At 41.7% G+C, this 24,294-nt stretch overlaps 1 protein-coding gene across 2 annotated transcripts in view; it reads right to left on the reverse strand.

Annotated features, from left to right (window-relative positions):
- Positions 1–24,294, reverse strand: part of SNAP25 (synaptosome associated protein 25) — a 231,182-nt gene that overhangs the window by 15,617 nt on the left and 191,271 nt on the right. For both annotated transcript variants that reach the window (XM_075339297.1, XM_075339296.1), the window contains exons 5-6: positions 8,150–8,267; positions 1,358–1,483 (exon numbers count right to left, since the gene is read on the reverse strand). In XM_075339297.1, the coding sequence (XP_075195412.1) occupies positions 1,358–1,483; positions 8,150–8,267 (244 nt within the window). The remainder of the gene's footprint in view (positions 1–1,357; positions 1,484–8,149; positions 8,268–24,294) is intronic.

The following is a 24,294-nucleotide window of genomic DNA, read 5'->3' on the forward strand; positions in this document are numbered from 1 at the left end:
ATAGTGTCTTCTGCCATTATTACCTCTTGTGGTAGGGCATTCCACAGTCTGACTGCTGTAACTGTAAAGAACCCTTTCCTATTTAGCTGCCAGAATCACTTTTCTTCCACTAGCAGTGAGTGCCCCCTGGTCCTTAGTATAGTCTTTGGAAGAAATAAGTCATGTGCCAGTCTTTTATATTGACCACACATGTATTTATACATATAAATGACATCTCCTCTGAGACGCCTTTTTTCTAAGCTAAACATATCTAACTTTTTCAACCTCTCATCATACAGGAGGCCTTCATTCCTTGTAGTAGTCTAGTTGCCCGCCTTTGAACTGACTCTTACTTCTGATGTCCTTTTTAAAATGTGGAGCCCAAAACTGGATCCAATATTACAGATGTGGCCTTACAAGTGATTTATAGAGGGGTAACAATACGCTGGGATCACGGGATCTAATCTCTTTTTATACACCCTAAAATCTTGTTTGCTTTAGCAGCTGCTGCTTGACATTGAGTGCTGCTGCTCAGCTTACTTGTAATGAGAATACCCAAGTCCTTCTGTTCTGTAGTTCCGAGTTTACTTCCATTTAATGTATACGCAGTTATAGGATTACTCCGTCCTAGGTGCATTACTTTCCATTTATCAACATTAAATCTCATTTGCCAAGTATCTGCCCATTCTGACATCTTATCCAGATCTTTTTGTAATATTGTACTATCCAGGTCAGTTTTTAATATCCTACATAGTTTGGTGTCATCAGCAAAGACTGACACTTTACTATCAATCCCATCCACAAGGTCATTAATAAAGAGATTAAAAAGAATTGGTCCTAGCACAGATCCCTGCGGCACCCCACTGCTGACTACAGCCCATTTAGAGAATGTACCATTTATGACTACTCTTTGTTTCCTATCTTTTAGCCAATTCCTTACCCAGTTGCAAATAGTTTCCCCTAGTCCTTGCTTCTGGAGCTTTAGTATAAGGCTGTTAAGTGGTACAGTATCAAATGTCAGTGCTTTATTTCATTTGAATGAATTGCTGGCGCCGTGCACAGAAGCTCTCTGCAGAGCTATACCTAAGGCAGCCGCCTGCCAATCAGAGGCAAGTAGCTGATGTCACATGCCGACGTTAGTTGCTGGCCTGTGATTGGCCAATAGCTGCCTTAGGTATAGCTGTGCAGAGAGCTAGCAATTCATTGAAATGATATAAAGCGCTGACAGCGGCGGCCCATGCGATCGTTAAGGGGTCTGCGGGCCGTAAAAAGCAGCATCAGGGGACGCATGAGGCTCGTGGGCCGCATGGTTGAGACCCCTGGTATATATTAACATTTGGCAAAATTAAGAACAACATTTTTAAAGATACAACCTTACCTACGGACAAAGCCACCACTAATGGCCATCTGTTCGCGTTCATCCACAACACGTGCAGGCTGACTTGCAACAACTCCATCTTGGTTATTGCCCCAGGCATTTTTGTAAGCATTACTGGATTTAAGCCTACAGAAAGAAGATTGTCAGTGACCTATAAAAGCATAGCGGTCAGGAATAAAAACATAAAAATCAAAAAAGTCACACTTTTCATGGTACAACATAATAGAGATGATTCAGGCAGATGAGCATTTGACAGGGGCATCACCTTATACCGATATATCATGAACCAATTATCTAGCGCTGACATTGATCAGCTTTGAAATCCTGAAACTGAATGACTGTTTTCAGAAGTTCATCACGCTTGGATAAACACATCGTCTTATATTTTCATTGGTAACAAGGAAAACATTGATGACATAAAACAAACACATAAAGACATACTGGCAGACATACAGTACACAGAACAAAACTGCCATGTATAGTGTGTACATCACATCACATGGACATGCCCTCTAATTCACATAGATTAGCGGTAATAGTACTATGCAATGGTTAGGTTGCATAGGGTGTTTTTGTATTTCTAAAGTATTTTGGGAACTTGTAGAAACAACTACTACGGTATGAGACACCTTCTTTTGGCTCCGTATGATAATATATCGGTACTTGTATACAGTTACCAGACACCGAGAGTTGATGTACAAACCTTTGTCAACAAAGACAACAGAATAAAAAAAAAGGAAAAGTAAAAAATAGCTAAAGTGGAATGAATGCGGCAGCAGACAAAACAAGCATTATAGCATAAATGCCCAATACACCCTGTTCATGCACAAGCTGGTGGCATGAATTGGAGGTGAAACACTTTTCACTAAGCACAACTGCCCCAGTGGTTCACTATTGTTTTAATGTACCATTAGTAACAGCTGTCACAGGGACAAAACCAGTCAAAAGTGGAAAATTCACTCAGACGAAAAAAGAAACAAACAAAAATAACAAAACTTGTAGAAACATTAAAAGGGTTTTCCTAATTTCAATCAAGACATTTTTTATGGCTTTCTGGAGGCTTTAAGGCTTTCACATGTGATGGATTTCACAGAGATTAAGGGTTCGTTCAGAGGAGCGTAAAAGGATCCATTATGGTCAGTGCACATGGTCGATTTTCCATATTTGCTTCTAAAAAAATGCAGCATTTACTGTTTGGGTCTGGTTTATGGACTTGAATAATTCATGCAATGCAAAGGCAGCTCCAACATCTGTTCTTAATGTGGCGAACACAAGGAGCTGCACACAGAGCCTCAGTTAATGTGGCGAGCACAAGGAGCTGCACACAGAGCCTCAGTTATTGTGGCAAGCACAAGGAGCCGTACACAGAGCCTTAGTTAATGTGGTGAGCACAAGGAGCCGTACACAGAGCCTCAGTTAATGTGGCAAGCACAAGGAGCCGCACACAGAGCCTCAGTTAATGTGCCGAGCACAAGGAGCCGCACATAGAGCCTCAGTTAATGTGTCAAGCACAAGGAGCCGCACACAGAGCCTCAGTTAATGTGGCGAGCACAAGGAGCCGCACACAATGCTTCAGTTAATGTGTCAAGCACAAGGAGCCGCACACAGAGACTCAGTTAATGTGGCGAGCACAAGGAGCTGCACACAGTGCCTCAGTTAATGTGGCGACCACAAGGAGCTACACACAGAGCATCAGTTAATCTGGTGAGCACAAGGAGCCGCACACAGAGCATCAGTTAATGTGGCGAGCACAAGGAGCCTCACACAGAGCCTCAGTTAATGTGGCGAGCACAAGGAGCCACACACAGTGCCTCAGTTAATGTGGCGAGCACAAGGAGCTACACACAGAGCCTCAATTAATGTGGCGAGCACAAGGAGCCACACACAGAGCCACAGTTAATGTGGCGAGCACAAGGAGCCGCACACAGAGCCTCAGTTAATGTGGCGAGCACAAGGAGTCGCACACAGAGCCACAGTTAATGTGGCGAGCAGAAGGAGCCGCACACAGAGCCTCAGTTAATGTGGCGAGCACAAGGAGCCGCACACAGAGCCTCAGTTAATGTGGCGAGCACACGGAGCCACACAAAGAGTCTCAGTTAATGTGGCGAGCACAAGGAGCCGCACACAGAGCCTCAGTTAATGTGGCGAGCACAAGGAGCCGCACACAGAGCCTCAGTTAATGTGGCGAGCACACGGAGCCACACAAAGAGTCTCAGTTAATGTGGCGAGCACAAGGAGCCATGCATATAGCTGCAGATAATGTGGCAAGCACCTGGACCTGCACATAGAGCCACAATTTGTGGACACGACTGGCCTGGTTTTCTATACGGCCATCTGACCTAAGGCTAAGTTCAAACGGCTGTTGTAAAACTTGGGTGCGGCTATTCGATGTGGACAGGGGCAGTACTCCCTACTATTTACTTATACTAGTCTCAGAAAAAAATCAGGCCAGATTAGTGCATGTTGAAAATTGAGTCATGAGGCCAAGATATCAGTATTGAAAATCATCCATGTGCATTTACACGTATGCTTATAGAGGGTGTGGGTGCGTTCTATTTTGCACTTGGAAAACAAATGGACCGAAAATGCAATCGTCTGAACGTACCCTTAGGTGCAGATTCAGCGCTGAAATCTTTATCAGGTTCAGCCACAACCTGCTTTCCATCTATAGAAACATGGTTTCTGCAGCCTCATGTGCATGGAATAGAAAATAACTGCAGATTTTTGGCTGTGCAGCAGGAAAATAGGTACCATATTATTAATTTCCACCGATTAAGCCAAGGATTAATCCCATTAAATAACACTGGGGCTAATCCTTGATCGGATCAGCAGCATTCCAACCTGCACATCTCTGACAAAAATCATAGTGCCATTCTCTGATTTCTACAGTTGTGCCGTCCTTCGGATCAATCCGACATATGTGAACGCAAATACATTGCTTTTCCTCTCTACTTATTCTGTACTTTCTAAGAAGTCTTCATGTCATAGGACACATTAATGCTCATTTTAAAAACTGATAAGATGGCCTTTTTGCAATTATCCATATGGAAGGCATATATATGTACTATGGATTTTTCAAGTTAATGGATAAATACATTCAAAGAGACCTCTCGAGAATTTGTTATATGGGCGCTCATACATTTGTTATATTTATTATCCCATTTTTTTAAATATTCTCAATGGGCTCTGGGTGAGGGAATTGCAAAAAAAACCCAACAAATCCTACTCGCATTCCGGACCACTGCCGCTCCTTTGCACTCAATTTTTTCTCCCCCATCGGTTTCAGTGCATTAACATCCAGAAGGTGTCCTGGGACCACTGCAGCCAATCTTTGAAACCAGAAGCTTCTTGTTCAGATGAAATGTGAATTCTGCACCAGATCAGCAGCTGCTGGTTAGCTCTAGCGGCCATGTGAAGCACCTCTGGATACTGATGCCCCAAGACCGATGGAGGACACAGTAGCAAGTGCGGAGGAGCATTACTGATCTAGGAGGTGAGTATAGAACTTTATTTTGTTTATTCCCACACCCTGGGCCCATGGAAGTAGGGAAGAACCCCTTTAAGTGAGTTATTGTGTACTCTTGCTGCATTAGTACACAGTATAAGACTATCTATGGATGACAACTAGAGAAGGTGTGAATCAATTCACAGGACTTATTTTTATTTTTGTCTATGTCAGTAATCTGTAGCTTGGAAAGGAGCCCTGAGAACCATTTCCTACATTCTTACATCCATGGCTCTTCCTCAGATTTGCCAGCCTGGCACGACGTTGTGGTTGTGGATTTATGCATATGTGACCAATTACGAGCTCACCAAAAGAAGAGCAGCGAGTTAAAACAGGTAAAAGTGGCTCTCAGACTCCCCTCCAATGGCCACAGATCATGGATACAGCCAATGGACCAACTCAAATGACAATGTGTTAAGGATAAAAGTCAACACATAGATATGTTGAGCTCCAGAGGAATGTAAATACACATCTCTACTTGTAACTGACTGGAATATGGAATAGTGGGAAATATTAAATCAGTGGGGGGTAGAAGGCTGTGTTTCATGTCACCTATTACCTATATTGAGTCTAGGACGGTGTTTCTCAAACTAAGTCCTCAAGTTCCCCAACAGCTCTTGTTTTCAGAATGTCCTTAGCATTGAACAGGTGGTGGAATCATTGTCAGTGATGAGCAAGCACTATAATATTCGTAACGAGCAGTTTAAATGCTCGAGTACCCAAGTATAATGGAAGTCAAGCATTTTTCTGGAAGTTCCCCATGACTTCCATTATACTCAGTACACGAGTTGAGCCCATCCGAGTGTCCAACTGCTCGTTACGAGTACCAAGCATCAGAGCAAAGTAGTGCTCACTCATCACTAGTCATTATCAAAGGATCACCTGTGAAATACTTAGGTAATCCTGAGAACATGACCTGTTGGGAGCCAAGAGGACTGGAGTTTGAGAAACAATGGTCTAGGAGACGATGAATGGAGAAAAGACTGAGCACATGCAGAATATACTGCAGGACAAACTATGGAAGATACAGGAACAGTGACGTGAGGAGTCGGACGCTCAGCTGTCTCCTCATCTCCATAGTCTCCAATTCTTAAGCTGGGTTTACACACTGCAACATCTCAAACGACATCGCTGTAACGTCACCGGTTTTGTGACGCAATAGCGATGTCGTTTGCGATGTTGCAGTGTGTGAAACACATCAGCGACCTGGCCCCTGCTGTGAAGTTGTAATCGTTACAAATCGTTCAGGACCATTCCTAGGTCCTTTGTTTCCCGCTGTGCAGCATGCATCGCTACAAAGTTTCAGTGTGTGAAAGACTTTGCAGCGACTTTGTTAGCAACTTCCCTTTCAAAAAGCTGCTTATCAACGTCCCCAACAACCAGCTAGGTCGCTCTGAAGGTCCGGATCGCTGTTGCGTTGTTGGCCAGGTTTGCCTGTTTGACAGCTCACCAGCGACTCACCAGAGACTTAGGGAGGTCGCTGTTACGTCACAAAACCGGTGACGTTACAGCGATGTCCTTTGCGATGTTGAAGTGTGTAAACCCAGCTTTATACGGAGCATGCTAAACATCTCTTTGAATGGGGCAATCTCTCTTTGAATCATTGATCATTGATTCAGAAGGGAACAATCTCTCTTTGTTACATGATGCGTTGTAATTCCTTGAGAAACAGAAAAGTATTATCCCTAAAAACCATACTGAACAACGTAGAAAGGAAAAAAGCAATGTATTCAGTAACGACTGCAAAATTATCTGAAGATGGACAACCCTTTTAATTAAGTAACTTTATTGTGCTATTTTGAAACCATTTTTGACTAGGTTGCCATAGCTAGAGCCATTAAAATCTAGGCATGCCTGCAGTGGGAGATGTCAAAATGTGCAGCATTATCTGGGATTCTCTATTAATCTGACTCTGACCCAAATTTTCTGGAAAAGGAAGAATGTGGTAACCTATACAAAGTCTAAGAATAGAACAGTATCTTTCTATAAGTTCACTAGCGTAAGATGTTTTAGAAAAGCAAAATATGTGGGAAGGTGAAAAATAGCTAAAAAACCTTAATAAAAATAATAATAATAGGAAAAATAATAATAGTAATAATAATAATAATAATAATAAGTAAATAATACAAAAAATATTAATACAATAATATCAGTAAATAATAATAAAATATAAAAATATTAGTAAAAAAAATAGTAATAATAATAATAGGTGTAATTAGTAAAAATAATAATTATAATAATAATAGGTGCAAGGATAAGTCTTAACTAAACTGTTTATCTCCAAATGTTGAAGATGTAAATACCGTATATACATTTGTATTTAATTGTAATAATTCTTATCTTAGATAGGATAACATAAGCTAGAGCTTATTAAGAGATGGACACAGTCAGGTTAGAACAGGGTCAGCTATGCTATCGGTGATTAAATTCCCCCGGTATCGGTCTTATTCACTCCCCGCTATGCTGCACATGACTTACAAGTTGTATATAAATTCCCGATACATGCTGAATCCATTCTCTATCATAGTCCGGACTAGAATAGACTAGGTTATAATGCACATAACTACAGGGTTTATATTGTTTCCAAACCGGAACAAAGAAAATGAGATTCCCAATTATATAACGATAGTTTCTTACTTAACAAGATGCGCGTAAATGTAAACTGGATCACTGGAACCAAATTTATCCACACTATATATAAGGACCCGGACAAAACATTATTATCTCTGATTTCTAGACATTATATTAGTTCCATTTGTGCATTACAACATGGTCTATTCAGAGTCTAAGAGAAAACTATAAAGGACTTATCACTACTGGATAATGAAGAGCAACCTATGCAGAAAACGGATAGGAAGCCCCAGAAGAGTCTAGGGATCATCTACATGCAAAAGTATAATGTTTCATCATTTCCGTCTAGATATCCCCAAAAGGTTTTTTTTTTTAATCAACAGTTCCACATTTTTGTCTTCAAATCTGTTTAGTAAAGAAATAAAAACGTTCAGATAAGGTACCACATTTTTTTTTTTCGTGTTCGACACTTATTTTTTTTTTTTGTTTAGACGGAAGTGTTGAATTGGTCTTTCGGAGAAGAGAAGGCAGTGTGATCTTCACTGCAGAATGCCTGATTTTAATACGTCTACTTCCCGCTGTCTATTCTATGAGATGAATACTGATCTCTCTGCATGCCACATGCTTTTCCTGCCCATGTGTCTAGCAGCGATGATCTCGGCAAGGCCCAATGATCAGCCTTGGGTGCTCAATGACTTAGGCAGGCAAGAACCTACTTGTTACATGGACAGACACATAGACCACAGAATTTTCCTAGGTCCGTCAAATTCTTTTCTGCTTCTTTCATGTCCTTATTGATTTGCTCCATCCCTTCCTCGATGCGTTCCAGTTGTTCTGATTAAATACAAGCATTATATCCCCACAGAATGAAGCAGATGGAAAAGGACAAAGAAGAAAGACAAAACTTCAGACATTCACTGTGACAAAAAACTGGACACCACAGAGCAGAGTCGGTACCCAGTACCTACTTGTTACAAGGACATATGAAAAGGCCACAGCATTTCCCTAAATCTTTTAAATTTTTCTCGGCCTCCTTCATGTCTTGGTTGATATGGTTCATGCCTTCTTCAACACGATCAAGTTGTTCTGGTCAGGACAAAGGGATGACAGTGTGGAATGAAATTTTATTTGTCGTAAACAGAACATGATAAAGGACTATGAAAACGGATCTGTAATTCAATGCATTACGGGCGCGGATGCATTGATTTGAGTGAATGTTGATCATCGGGGACTTTCAATGAGATATGAATTTTTTTTTAGTTTGATTTTTTTAGTTTTGAAATGAAATAAAGTAACAATAAAATGAGCATGAGGATCAGATTGTAGATTATCGGACAGTTATGTAATGGTATGGGACGCCTGGTTTACGGTTTGTGAAGGCTCTATTGACAAAGACTTTGCGCAACATCCAGGTCAGCAAATAGTTAATACAATATCACAGATCACTGTCATGACACAAGGCAAAGTGCAAAGCGCTGCTAAAAAAGAAAGGCGTTAGCGTAGTCAGGCAACAGTTACGGACCATTGTTTATTGGCATGATCTGCATTAGCTAAATGGAAAACGGAACTTCAGCTATACGGTACAGAGTACATATACTTACATTTTTTTTAGCACAGATATATGATAAGCTACATAAATGCCTACAAATATAATAGCCTTGAAGCCGGAAAATACACTCAGACATCAGATGGAGATACGTATTAAGCAATGGTTATGTGTGATCACAATCCCAAGGGTGATGTAAATATTATTGGTGGTGCCTATAAGGTTTTGTGGACATCAAGAAGAATTTTCAGATTTCAGAAAAACCATCCCCAAGTAAAAGTTTGTTTAAAAAAAACTTACAAAACTGCGCTTTATTCACTCTCCCCTGGTCTAACGCTGAGTCCTTGCCTCTGATTGTTATTGTCTGCAGTGTCAATAGCGCCGCAACCAATAAATGGGCTCTGAAGAATTGCCCAAGTTCACGGCCCGAGCTGCTCAAAGCCACGGAACTCGCTGACTGGCTGCAGACTGGAACATCAGCGCTGCAGACAAAAAAAAAGATACCTGGATGAGCGGTGGAGACTTAGCGCTAGGCCCGGGAAGGGTGAGTAAGGCACATTTTGTTTTTGTAAACCATCCGCACCTGGGCACAGGAGCTTTTTGAAATCTTCTTTTCCCAAATACTCTTACAGAAGAACAGGCATATGGCCAATAGATACATTAGATTAAATGAACCCTAGATTGTAAGATAATTCTGGGGTAAAAAAATCCGATTTCTGAGATGAAGTGCTCAAATTTTAAAATAAAAAGGCTAAAATCTAATTTATTAACTTTTTTTTATTTATTTATTTTAGTTTTGAATTTTAATCTCTGGGTTGTGACTTTTCTTACATCAACTTTAAAAGAGATTTCCAGGACTTTAATACTTGATTACGTATCCTTAGGAAAGGTCATCACTATAAGTCAGTTGACTGAAGGAGCGGCAGCACATCAGAAGTGCCAGCATATCGGAAGTGCCATAGCGCCAACATTTGGTAGTGGCCGTAAATAGTACTGCAAGTTTAGTCCCATTCACTGTTCGGGTATGTTTGGATGCTGCTTTTTTTCCAGTGTTTTTTTTGTGCATAAGAAAATGTTGCAGTACCAGCAAAAAGAATGAGAATTCTGAAGTCTCATGGACATGCTGCTTCTTTTTTCCGTGCTTATTTTAACCATCTGTGTGTTGGTTTTTTTTCAATCTGCAGCATGTAAATTCTGTCAAAGTTTTTGAAGCATTTTTTAGCTATTTAAAAAATGGACAAAATTACAAGTAAAACACATAAAAGCTACTACTACTGTATGATGCGTTTTTCCCCACCAAAAGATGCTTTTTAAGTGTAGAAAAGAACAGTGCAAAACCTCGACACGAGAACATATCCTTATGGAAGACAGCTTGCAGTACCATTCACAGCCACTACATAATGTCCAGAGCTGTGGCACTTCCTGTGCGCCAAGCATCAATCAGAAGATCAGAATGAATTTTGGGAGTCACACCCAAAAAAATCTGAAATTGATGACTCTTCCTAATTTTATATCTTCATTACTAAAGTCCTGGACTGCCTCTTTATGTATTAAAAAATGAATCTGTCTACTTTTACTATTCCTATAATATGATGGGTAGATGTTGATTGGAGCTGAGTGAGTACCTAACTATTCGTAGTCGCTATACTCATAACAAGGACTGTCTAATACTCGCGTATTAATTCTAAATAGCGTGTGCAATGCAAGTCAATGGGAAAAACGTGCAAAGTAACGAGTAACCTGAATGTCATACTACTCGTGTGAGTAGCAAATAGTGCGGAATTCGGGCTACTCGTTACTTTGTGAGTTTTCCCCATTGACTTGCATTGCACATGCTATTCGGAATGAATAAGCAAGTAATAGACAGTACTCGTTAAGAGTATAGCAAGTACGAATAGTTAGGTACTCGCTCAACTCTAATGTTGACCACTCGCAACATGTTCTGAACTGAATAGTGATTCTTAAAAAAGATTCATCTGAATTTGGTTGGAACTACCTCAAATTTGGTTTTGCATAATTTCTTGGTGTTATATATTCCTCTGAATTATTAGATGAAGGCTACTTGTGGTAAATTTAAAAATATTTGAAATATTGTCTTATTCTTGGTTTTACTGAGTTTTTGTTTCTATTATAAAGAGCAAACCTAAGACGATGGAGATATCAACTGTACGATAAATATTTTTGATTTTCGGTAAACCTACATTTGTAAACTTGGTGTATGCGGACTTGAAAGTACATTCTTAAGAAATACAGTATATTACATAGTTTTCATTACATTCATGATCAGACAATGTGGGCACCGACAGGACTGAACAGTTCAGCACCGGAGACAGAGGTACAAAATCACGTCATGGCCACCATGTTATTGCTTCATAAGTTCTAATGAGCGGAAATTTATATTAATATGCTTTTCAATATTGACGTTGCAACACCAAGAAGGAAAAGTCGTAGAATTAAGGAAAATACATGGTCAATAGACATGGGAATGATGAAAAAATGCAAACAAAATTTTTATGTAATACTGAGTAGGAGTGCCACACACAGAAATCCCCGCAAATACATGCCTTGACCTGCCTTGATCGCCATCAATGTGGTTATTAATGGTTGTCTGCAGAATAATTACACCAAACTGAATGTTCTTGGGCAAATCATCAAGATCCACTGCTGGCAGCTCTCTATGCAACTGCCGACCAATGAAGTCTCAGATGTGCCCAATGGATGACAAGAACACTGTCATAATGACATCTAACATCAGTCCTACTCCTGGGATTATGTTGTGGGATGGCATAATGTATGGGAGTCGGACCCCTCTAGTCTTCATTCCATGTACAATAACAGCTTGCTGTTACATTGATTAGGTCATTGAACCAGTGATACTGCCATTTCTCCAAAGAGGCCCAGAAACTGTTTTTCAACGTGACAACACTAGAGATGAGTGAACCTGATGTTTGGTGTTTGGTTTTTGATCCGAACACAGACTTTACAAAAAAAAAAACAACCAAATTCAGGTTCGGCGTTTGGGTGCTTTATGTGTGCAAACCACTCTAATGATCATTGCTCGGGTACACTCGCTGCTCAGACCAGGGTGAGCTGCTTGCAGTGTTTGAATGGCTCACACTGGAGGTAACAACAGTGTGATCGAATGTAGCGTACACCAAACAAAAAAAAAAATGGAAAAACCCTGCCCAGCCTCCCCTGGAAGTGTTCTGCTTATGGCTAGCTGCATGTGGGCAGAAGTCTGAAATGCCAATCAGTGACTTCCATTGGGGTTCGAGTCAAGTCTGAACCTGTGGAGGGTCAGTTCGGCAGGTGCAGCTGAACAAACCCTCCACAGGTTCAAACTTGACCCAAACTGTCACGGGTTCACTCATCTCTAGACAACACCAGACCAAAAGACCACAAGTTTCTCAATATATTAGGAGCAGCCTGCATGGCCTACACATGCCACTATGGCCTGCAGCATCTCCGGACTTGTCTCCCATTGAGTAATTCTCGGATATCATTGGTTGGCAATTGCAAAAGGAGCTGTCAGCAGCGGATCTTGATGAATTGTGCTCCCATATACATTCAGAGTGGCAGAACATTCCTCAGACAACCCAGACAACCATTAATAACCTCATTCATGATATGCCAAGGTATGTTAGTGTATTTCAGGTCTTGACACTCAAAGGTGATAGTGAAGCAATTGAGATAATTTTGTTTTCATTTTTCCCTAAAGGACACTTTACACACTGCGATATCGCTATCGATATCACTAGCGATGAGCGTACCCGCTCCCGTTGGTTGTGCGTCATGGGCAAATCGCTGCCTGTGGCGCACAATATCGCTAGGCCCCGTCACACGGACTTACCTGCCTAGCGACGTCGTTGTGGCCGGCGAACCGCCTCCTTTATAACAGGGCGGTTCGTTCAGCGTCACAGCGACGTCACACGGCAGCCGTCCAATAGCAGAGGAGGGGCGGAGATGAGCGGCCGGAACATGCCGCCCACCTCCTTCCTTCCTCATTGCCGGTGGACGCAGGTAAGGAGATGTTCATCGTTCCTGCGGTGTCACACATAGCGATGTGTGATGCCGCAGGAACGACGAACAACCTGCGGCATGAACCACCAACGATATTATGAAAAGGAGCGACGTGTCAACGATCAACGTTTTTTGACGTTTTTGCGATCGTTGATCGTCGCTCCTACGTGTCACACGCTGCGATGTCGCTAACGACGCCGGATGTGCGTCACAAACACCGAGACCCCGACGATATATCGTTAGCGATGTCGCAGTGTGTAAAGCACCCTTAAGTTGCATATCACTAACATGTCTATAGATCCTATGATTTCCATATCTTCCTGACTTTTCCTTCATGGTGTGTGTTGTAATTTCAATGTTGACGAGTGTACAGAAAGAATTTGCAGTAGGTGATAACTTGTTTCTTGGGCACTATGTTAGACTATCCTTTGTTGGAAATACAAATTATACAGTACCATCTTAGGTCATTATTACACCTTATCAAAAACAACCCTAGACTAGGTGGCATGTTGCAATATGACTTGGTTTTGTTATATCATCTATATGTGTTTTCCTCTGTCTCTCTTAGCAGATATCCAGATGGTGTAAAGTTGCAAGCCGAACAATTGACTAGAGCTAGACATAAATGGAGTATGGTATGTTCCATATGAAATGTAAGAATGTGCTTGATTATACACAAATATGGAGAAACAAGTTCTAAACTTGTGTTGTAGGCCAGTAAAATATATTTTAGGGGTAGATGTTGACTATGCTGTAGGAAATTTCCATTTTAGAGAGATTCTGTAGACTTTTCATAGCCATGTTAACCTCCAGATTATTATTGCTCTTTCATAGACAATTTGAATTACGTATTGGCCAAGTAAACCTTGACATAAAGCCACCACTTGGGCAGAGGTGTGCACACTGCTTTCTCTGAAGATAAGTATTGCGGGACGCATGTCAAAGGTTTGATTACACTTAGACCAATTTTTATTTTTTTTGCCAAGCTAACTTTTTTTATTATTTTATATTCATCATATTCATATATTATATAGGTGCTACCCCAATATGTTTCCAATGTGCACCATTTGGCTATGCCTGGGCAAACTTTCCATACTGCAAATGCACACCTATGCCCTTGGGTGAATACTTCCTTGTACGTTAGATACTATATAACTGAGTCTCCAGAAAGCTATATTTTAGGAGAAAAGAAGAAAAGTACATTTAATAGGGTTATCTAAAGATTAGCAAAACTGGAACACCATAGTGAAAGAATAGCACAATTTGCAATGCTTTATTTTCAGTAATTTAATAAAATGTGGTAATTAGAAGATTAGTTAAAATTATTTTACTTTTAAAATTATTTAATATAAGAATTTTAATTTTGCAGGATTTTTCTTTTTAACCCATTGGTTGTTCAAGAATTTTGCCTATTTTAAAAATATTTTTTTAAAGGTAACCTGTCATCATATTTGGGGCCCATAAGCTGCAGGCACCACCAGTGAGTCCTTATATACACATTTTAACATGCTGTATATAAGAGCCCAGGCCGTTGTGTAGAACTTAAAAATCACTTTATAATACTTACCTAAATGGTCGGTGCGGTGCAGATGGGTGGCTCTGTTCTCCGGGTGCGGCGCCTCCTCTTTCGGCCATCTTGGTCCTCCTTCTTCTGAAGCCTGGGTGCATGACGCGTCCTATGTCATCCACACTTGCCTCGCTGGCATTGAGGTCCTGCGCAGGCGCACTTTGATCTGCCCTGAGCAGGGCAGTTCAAAATATTGTAGTGTGCATGAGCGGGACCTCAATGCTGGCTAATGTGGATGACGTAGGACGCGTCATGCACCCAGGCTTCAGAAGAAGGAGGACCAAGATGGTCGAAAGAGGAGGCGCCGCACCCAGAGAACAGAGACACCCATCTGCACCGCACCGACCATTTAGGTAAGTATTCTAAAGTAATGTTTGCACTCTACACAGCGGCCTGGGCTGTTATATACAGCATGTTAGAATGCTTTATATAAGAGCCCACTGGTGGTGGCCGCAGCTTATACGCCCCAAATCTGGTGACAGGTTCCCTTTAAATATCTAGAAGATTTGGTGCAGATTTATTCAAAGTATACAAGTACATAGCTGGAGTCAAAAGTATGTGACACCAGAATAAGGATTTGTGAACGTCCCACTCATCTTGTTATACAATTTTAAGGATTAATTTTGGGGTGGTTCCATAACTAATGTCTTCTGGACAGCTATGAGCACATGGCTTTGAGGAACCCTAACCATTCAAGAATGAGAGCATTGACCATACTGTTTTCCCAAAATGTTAATGGTGTAAAGTGAATTCACTGAAAACATGTTTTACCTGTGAATTATAAAATGTTGAGAATTAAAGTTCAGTTCAGAGGGAGAAAGAACCAAATTTTTCTTATAAGATATATAATCATGGCCAAAAGTGTTGGCACCCTTGAAATTGTTCCAGAAAATGAAGTATTTCTCCTAGAAATGTATTGCAATTACACTTGTTTTGTCATACAAATTGGACATAATTTCACTCAAAACTCCAAAAATAGGCTGGAAAAAAATTGTTGACATCTTCGAATCAATATTTGGTTGCACCTCTTTGTAATAAATAACTGCAATCAATTGTGCCCTATAACCATCAACAAGCTTCTTACACTTTTCAGCTGAAATTTTGGACTCTTCTTTTACAAACTGCTCTAGATCTCTCATATTTGAAGTCGCCTTCTCCCAACAGCAATTTTAAGATTGGTCCACAGGTGTTCAAAGGGATTCAGATCTGGACTCATTGCTGGCACTTCAGAAGTCTCTAGCACTTAGTTTCCATTAATTTGTGGAGGCTTCTTGAAGTATGTTTGAGGCCATTGTCCTGCTGGAAGACCCATGGCCTACAATGCAAACCCAGCTTTCTGAAGCCCTGGCACTATATTACCACCCAAAATCATTTGCTAATCTTCAGATTTCATGATACCTTTCACACAGTCAGGGCACCCAGTTCAAAGGTAGCAAAAAACAACCTCAAACCCTCGTTGAACCTCAATCACGTTTGACTATAGGTACTGTGTTCCTTTCTTTGTACGCTTCAATCCGTTTTCGATACAATAACGTGCTTTACCAAAAAGCATTATCTTTGTCTCATTTGCCCACAAGATGCTTTACCAAAAGGATTTTGGCTTACTCACATACATTTTGGCAAACTGCAGTCTAGCTTTTTTGTGTCTCTGTGTCAGCAGTAGGGTCCTCCTGCGTCACCTGCCATAGCGGTTCATTTCAATCAAATGTCGACAGATAGTTCACACTGACACTGATGCCCACTGAGCCTATAGCACAACTTGAATTGCTTTGGTACCTGATTGGGGCTGGCTATCCACCATCTAGACTATACTGTGTTACAATATTTCATCAATTTTTCTCTGCCGTCCACGTCCAGTGCCATAGGTTGTAGACGTCTTGATTATGTTGCATACAGTAGACCAAGGAACATCAAGATCTCTTGATATAGACTTGTATCATTGAGATTGTTGATATTTTTCAACAATTTTGGTTCTCAAGCCCTCAGGCAGTTCTCTTCTCCTCTTTCTGCTCGCCACAGACACACAACGCCAAGATTAAGCCAACGTCTCTCCTATTTATCTGGTTTCAGGTGTGATTTTCATATTTCCCACACCTGTTTCTGGCCATGGTTTAGTTTGAATGAGCATCACATGCTTGAAACAATGTTGTTTACCCATGATTTTGGAAAGGTGTCAACAATTCTGTCCATCCCATTTTGGTGGTTTTATGTAAATTATGTCCAATTTGCCTTTTTTCAAAATGTGTTTCTTTCTCCTCCTCAACTGATCTTTCATTCTCAACATTTTTTTATTCACAGGTAAAACATGTTTTCAGTGAAGACAGACTCTCTTATTATGGTATTATATAGGAGATGGTAGTTGGTACTCATCAAGTTCTTTGGAGAACTATAACGGTAGGAGAACTTGCAGCAGAATTTCTGTGTCTGCCCCAAATGCCCATTTTGGGTCATATTTACATAAATCTGTCACTTTGTGCCACATGATTGTTCCTTCTAAATAAGAACTGTTGCCAAGTATGTTATAGTGGTAGATCTGTTTTTCTATCCACCAAAATGGTCCAAAATATATGTTTGGCTGTCTAATAAAAACGATAGAAGAACATAGCTTATAGGGTTTCTTCCTCTCTCTACCTCCACCACTCTTGACTGAAGGCGAGACCACCCTCCAAGATTTGTTAGTTGGATCATTGTTCATGTTTTGCTCCTCTAAATTTTCTGACCTGTTACCATGTGGGTAGTAAATGGAATGTGGGTGAGCATACTAAATATAGAGGGTGTACATTTACTCTTCATAAAAGACAGTATACATAATGCCTTAGGCTGGACTCACACGAGCGTATGGCATCCGATGCGAGAGCATCGGATGCGATATGCTAATGTCCCCCGGCTCAGGCTCTGCTGCGAGCGTGAGCCGGGTGTCATGCGACTGTAACCCGATCTTGCGATCGGGTCACAGCTGTGAGGCTGAGTGCAGGCGCTGCGGAGGAGAGGGAGGGGTTAATTCTCCCATCTCCTCCACTGTCAGCCTGTGCGTAGATCGCACTGCGATAACATCCGAGTGCAGTTCGATGTATCTCTCGCATCCATTCACTTGAATGGGTGCGAGAGATACGGCTCTCGCAGACAATCGCAGCATGCTGCCGCTTTTCTCGCATCCAGAATCTGGATGCGAGAAAAGCTGACCAACAGCTCGCCCTCATTGCCTAACATTGGTCAGAGTGCAATGCGAGAATTTCTCGCATTGCACTCGTCCGATTTTCACGCTCGTGTGAGCGTACCCTTAAAGTGAGATTATAAATACTGTTCAGATTTTCCAACCACAGGAAAAGCTCATCTTTGCTTCTTGCTAATGAACTTTTGTCTGACTGGCTAAATTCACAATTCCACAATATTGAAAGATGTATTATATACAGGCCAGGCCCCCTCTTCTTTGTTGACGTGGCCCCCTTAGCAGCAGGTTTAGAGGATTTTTTATTTTAAGGAGCATTTGTAAGGACTGAAGAAAAAAAATGAAATAGGGCAATTGAAAAAGAATAAATGCAAACTGTAAGTGAACATGTCAGAAATCACATTTACTAATAGAACTTTTAAGAAACCAAGTTAGAAGGTGAAATTTCATCAACAATGTGATCCTAAAATACCGCACTTCTGTGACTTCGACATTTGTGGCTAAGGACAAGGTTATTTGAATGTTATATAAGTAAAAGGAATCTGTCAGCAGATTTTAACCCTGCAAAACTGCTGACAGAGATAATTAGGAGACCTGGAGACCTTCCAGTACCGTTTCACCATCACAGCAGGATCGAAGAAATAAAGTATTATTAGAGTGACGCTCCCATTTGTCCCCATTTGCTGCGGAGCTTAATGCTGAAGCCATTTCCCAAACCCACACCCTCAGGCTTCAGCCGGATCCGGTTCCTGGATGGTCCCTACAGCCGCCAATCAATAGGAGCTTGAAAGATGACAGCATATTGTATTACTAATAAAGCAATTCTGTCACCAGGTTTTTGCTATGGAATCTGAGAGTATCATGATGTAGGGGCAGAGAGCCTGATTCCAGTGATGTGTCACTTACTGTACTGCTTGGTGCAGTTTTGATAATATCCCTGTTTTCTCTGCTGTAGATCTAGCAGAATACTGAGATGTGTATAACCCCTCCCTCATCACTGATTGGCAGCTTCCTGTGTACATTGTCAGCAAGCTTCCAATCAGTAGTGGAGGCAGGGTTACACAGATTAGCTGGACAGCTTGGCATATGACACCTAGTCCTGTCAGTTGTGGGGGTGGGGTTATACAGGTTTGCTGGTCAGCCTGGCACATGACACCTAGTCCTGTAGTGATAATCTCCTCCTGATAAAACACTGATTGTATTGAAATTACAACAAGCTGCTGCGCAAGTGGAATCATGATCTTTTACCCTACATCATGCAGCTCTCAGAATAAATAGCAAAAATCTTCCCCCCTTAATTTTAATGTATATTGCAGGCGCAGAAGTACCGCCTGTGTAGGAGGTGCTCCAGGGGCTGGCAGAACAATCTCCACCACAGTAAACTTAGTAGACAGTAGTGTTAGGCAGGGCACTGGAGTCTGACAAATCTGCAAATCTGACAATTCTGAACTAGGTTGGCTTTAGTGATCTCCAGAGCACCTTTGTTGCTGCATGTAGGGATTACACCAGGGTTCAATAATGGAATAAAAACACCTGGTAAGTGGGATTGTTTAATGTGTAATAGAAGAGGTCAGTGTGCGGTGTGTCCTGTGTGAGTGGTGCAGGACGGTTATGGATGGCAGATGTGCATCCAAAGTGTCTGGAGTGCATGTATGTCATTGATCCAGTGTGAAAATGCCCAAGGCTGTAGAAAGTGGGTAACGCATGTGTATCATGAGTCCAGCATATGAGTGCAGTGTGCATCTAATGAGCATATTTGTAGATTTCCTGATTCTCGCCAGTGGTGCATGTTCCATGTGTGTCCATAATATGGGTGGAATATGTGCGGTATGTATTCAGCGCAGAGGTGGCAGTTGTCCGGTGTATGGGACAATCATGTGTGCAGCATATGGGTGGTATGTGTGCAGCATATGGACGGTATGTGTGCAGCATATGGGTGGTATGTGTGCAGCATATGGGTGGTATGTGTGCAGTATATGGGTGGTATGTGTGCAGCATATGGGTGGTATGTGTGCAGTATATGGGTGGTATGTGTGCAGAATATGGGTGGTATGTGTGCAGCATATGGGTGGTATGTGTGCAGCATATTGGCGGTATGTGTGCAGCATATGGGTGGTATGTGTGCAGCATATGGGTGGTATGTGTGCAGCATATGGGTGGTATGTGTGCAGTATATGGGTGGTATGTGTGCAGCATGTTGGTGGTATGTGTGCAGCATATGGGTGGTATGTGTGCAGCATGTTGGTGGTATGTGTGCAGCATATAGGTGGCATGTGTGCAGCATATAGGTGGCATGTGTGCAGTATATGGGTGGTATGTGTGCAGTATATGGGTGGTATGTGTGCAGCATATGGGTGGTATGTGTGCAGCATATGGGTGGTATGTGTGCAGTATATGGGTGGTATGTGTGCAGCATATGGGTGGTATGTGTGCAGTATATGGGTGGTATGTGTGCAGCATATGGGTGGTATGTGTGCAGTATATGGGTGGTATGTGTGCAGCATGTTGGTGGTATGTGTGCAGCATGTGCATGGTGCATGTGGAACATTTGCAAAGCGTTGTGTGCGGCATGTGTTCACAATTCCTTATGTATATCTTTTATATATCAAGAATATAGTCATCACAGACTTAAAATGCTGCAGTGTGGACAGTTACTGGTGCACAATGGTTGTAGTTTTATATGAATCAGATCCTTGCAGATTTTGTGATACATGTGACATATGAGCATACCCGCATGAAACCTATAGGACGAGGCTGCTATCTCTGCATTGATACTGACCAGCCCCTGCAATAGTGAATTATTTATTAGAAAGGAAATTACATAATGGGCTTTTACGTGTATTGATCAAGCCCTCAATTAAACTCGGAGGCTGCAATATTTTACCCATCTCAGGATAATTCCAGGGACTTGTAACAATTATCTGTATGACTTTGTTACAAAATGCATTATTTATTGATGATGTGAGCTGGAGTCGGCATCTTATGAGCAGATGTAAGATTTTCCGATGTGACAGCTGATTTTATTTACATATAAATTATTCAGATAGCCGTTAGACGTTAAAGACTAATGGCCGCGCACTCCTGCTCCGTCAACTATTAGGTAGTAAATCATCATAAGCAGTTTATCAAACGGTAAAGCTCTCAAGCTTGTAAAGTATAGGGTCACCTTTGGTGAGGTTACGATGAACCTACACCTTAAGGTAGGGGTTTCCACGGGGTCATTCAATAGAGGAGACTCATTTTTGGTTGGTCCAATTGTTTTTGTAATTGTGCATGTAATCCATGGGATGGTCCACTACACAGCATAGTGGCCACACATCGATGTAAAGCTCAGAGAAGGCTTTTCTCAAATACCTTGTGAAGTCAATTGTGCCTGTGAGCGGCGCTATTGTGGACCACTCATCCCCTTCTCGCGATCCCCAGGCTCCATGACCTCTAAAATCTGGTGATGTCACATCAACTTCTACTTGACCTGACGTAACTGTGGCCGACCCCAGTCTTCCTGAGTGACTGGGCTGTGGGCGAAGTTTCACTGCTCGTCAGAGCCCAGCATCGCTCCTGTTATCTCCTTCGCTGCAGAGCGCTGGAAGCAGGAGCGATGTTGTGCTGTGACGAGCAGTGAAACTTCGCCCACAGCCCAGTAACTCAGGAAGACTGGGGCCACCCTTGGTGATGCCGGGTCAACTGGAAGTTGATGTGACATCACTGGATCTCAGAAGTCACGGAGCCCGGGGGGGGGGGTCACTTCATGGGGAGGAACGTACTGCAATAGTGCCGCTCAGAGATAGAGTTGACTACACGAGGTATTTGAGAAAAGCCTTCTTTATGAGCTTTACATCGATGTCTGGCTACTATGCTGTGTAGTGGACCACCCCTTTAAGGAAATATTATAAAACTGGAAACAAACAGGAAGTCAGTTTGCCCTTTATGGCCAAATTTGGCACCATAATAGGGGCTGATTTAGATTTTTGCTACTAGATGCTCTTTATATTTTGAGGGAAATGCATATACAGCAAGTCAACTACACTGTGTGCAGAATTATTAGGCAAGTTTTATTTTAGAGGATTTTTTTTATTGATCAATGACTATGTTCTCAATCAACCTAAATGACTCATAAATATCAAAGCTTAATATTTTTGGAAGTTGGAGTGGTTTTTTGTTGGGATTTGGCTCTCTTAGGAGGATATCTGTTTGTGCAGGTAACTATTACTGTGCAGAATTATTAGACAACTTAATATAAACCAAATATATTCCCATCTCACTTGTTTATTTTCACCAGGTAAACCAATATAACTGCACAAAATTTAGAAATGAACATTTCTGACATGCAAAAACAAAACCCCAAAAAATTAGTGACCGATATAGCCACCTTTCTTTATGATGACACTCAACAGCCTACCATCCATAGATTCTGTCAGATGCTTGATCTCTTTACGATGAACATTGCGTGCAGCAGCCACCACAGCCTCCCAGACACTGTTCCGAGAGGTGTACTGTTTTCCCTCCCTGTAGATCTTACATTTTATGAGGGACCACAGGTTTTCTATGGGGTTTAGATCATGCCATTATTTTTTCATCATTTAGACCTTTACTGGCCAGCCACGCTGTGGAGTAGTTGGATGCCTGTGATGGAGCATTGTCCTGCATGAAAATCATGTTTTTCTTGAACGATACCGACTTTTTCCTGTACCACTGCTTGAAGAAGTTTTTCTTCCAGAAATTGGCAGTAGGTCTGGGAGTTGAGCTTCACTCCATCCTCAACCCGAAAAGGTCCCAGAAGTTCATCTTTGATATGATATGATACCAGCCCATACCAGTACCCCACCTTCACCTTGCTGGTGTCTGAGTCGGAGTGGAGCTCTCTGCCCTTTACTGATCCAGCCTCTGGCCCATCCATCTGGCCCATCAAGAGTCACTCTCATTTCATCAGTCCAGAAAACCTTTGAAAAATCGGTCTTAAGATATTTCTTGGCCCAGTCTTGACGTTTTATCTTATGTTTCTTGTTCAAAGGTGGTGGTTTTTCAGCCTTCCTTACCTTGGCCATGTCCCTGAGTATGGCACACCTTGTGCTTTTTGATACTCCAGTAACGTTGCTGCTCTGAAATATGGCCAGACTGGTGGCAAATGGCATCTTGGCAGCTTCACGCTTGATTTTCCTCAATTCAAGGGCAGTTATTTTGCGCCTTTTTTGCCCAACACGCTTCTTGCGACCCTGTTAGATATTTGCCATGAAACGCTTGATTATTCGGTTATCACGCTTCAAAAGTTTGCCAATTTCAACACTGCTGCATCCCTCTGCAAGACATCTAACAATTTTGGACTTTTCAGAGCCCGTCAAATCTCTCTTCTGACCCATTTTGCCAAAGGAAAGGAAGTTGCCTAATAATTAAGCACATCTTATATAGGGTGTTGATGTCATTACACCACACCCCTCTTCATTACAGAGATGCACATCACCTGATTTACGTAATTGGTAGTTGGCTCTCAAGCCTATACAGCTTGGAGTAGGACAACATGTATAAAAAGCTCCACTCCACCTACAATGCTCTGCATAACTGAGTACACCTCCTTTAAAAAGTAAGATTTTAATTAATTTCTCACTGAATACGAGAACAATTTGAGTTTCTTAGATCATTTTTTTGGGGGGGGGGAAAATAGATGTCGCCAACTTGTTCATTCGAGGCCTAGAAGACTCGGTGCTGTCCTTAATAATCATGGAGGCCATACAAAATACTAAATGTAGTAATTTTTGATGTGAGGAGTGCTCATTTTTTCATCAACTAATTTGAGTAAAACTGATGGTTTTGTAATAAAGGTTATATTACTAACCTTACTTTCATGTTATGGGTTAAAAAGTGTTTTATTAAATTTGGCCTTATCAAAATAGATATTGATGTAAACTCTTACTTTTCAGAGGGGATATACTCATTTATGCTGGGCACTGTACGTTCCTGTTGTCCTCTCTTCTCTCTCACCCCCCCTTAGTGGCCATCTTAGGCTACACGCACACGCTGCGTTTTTTGCTGCGTTTTTGGCTGCAGTTTTGTTGTCAGAACTTTCTGACATCTGACTTCCCAGCAAAGTCTATGAGAAGTCAGATTTGCTCTGCGCACATTGCAGTTTATTTGTCAGCGTTTTATTTGTCAAAACTTTGTGACAAAAAAAATGCAGCCTGTTCATTCTTCCTGCGTTTATGTCAACATTTGTCACAAAAATGCAGCAAAAACGCATGTTGTGAAAAACGCACCAAAAACGCACCTACAATTACAAGCATTTTTTGTGACATTTCCAGGCTCTCTCTGACAAGGTGCAGTTTTGGCTGCAGTTTGTGAACACAAAAAGATGCAGTGTGCGCATGTAGCCTTAGGCTATGTGTGCACGTTGCGTATTTGCATGCAGTTACGCTGCGATCTGCACCGCAGCGTAACTGCATGCGTCCTGCGTCCCCAGCACAGTCTATGAAGATTATGCAGGAGATGTGCGCACGTGGCGTATTAGAGCGCAGCGCTTCGGCTGCTGCCCGAAGCGCGCGTTCTAAGAAGTGACATGTCACTTCTT

This window comes from Anomaloglossus baeobatrachus, chromosome 3 (genome assembly GCF_048569485.1).
Source record: "Anomaloglossus baeobatrachus isolate aAnoBae1 chromosome 3, aAnoBae1.hap1, whole genome shotgun sequence".
In the NCBI taxonomy this organism is placed as follows: domain Eukaryota; kingdom Metazoa; phylum Chordata; class Amphibia; order Anura; family Aromobatidae; genus Anomaloglossus; species Anomaloglossus baeobatrachus.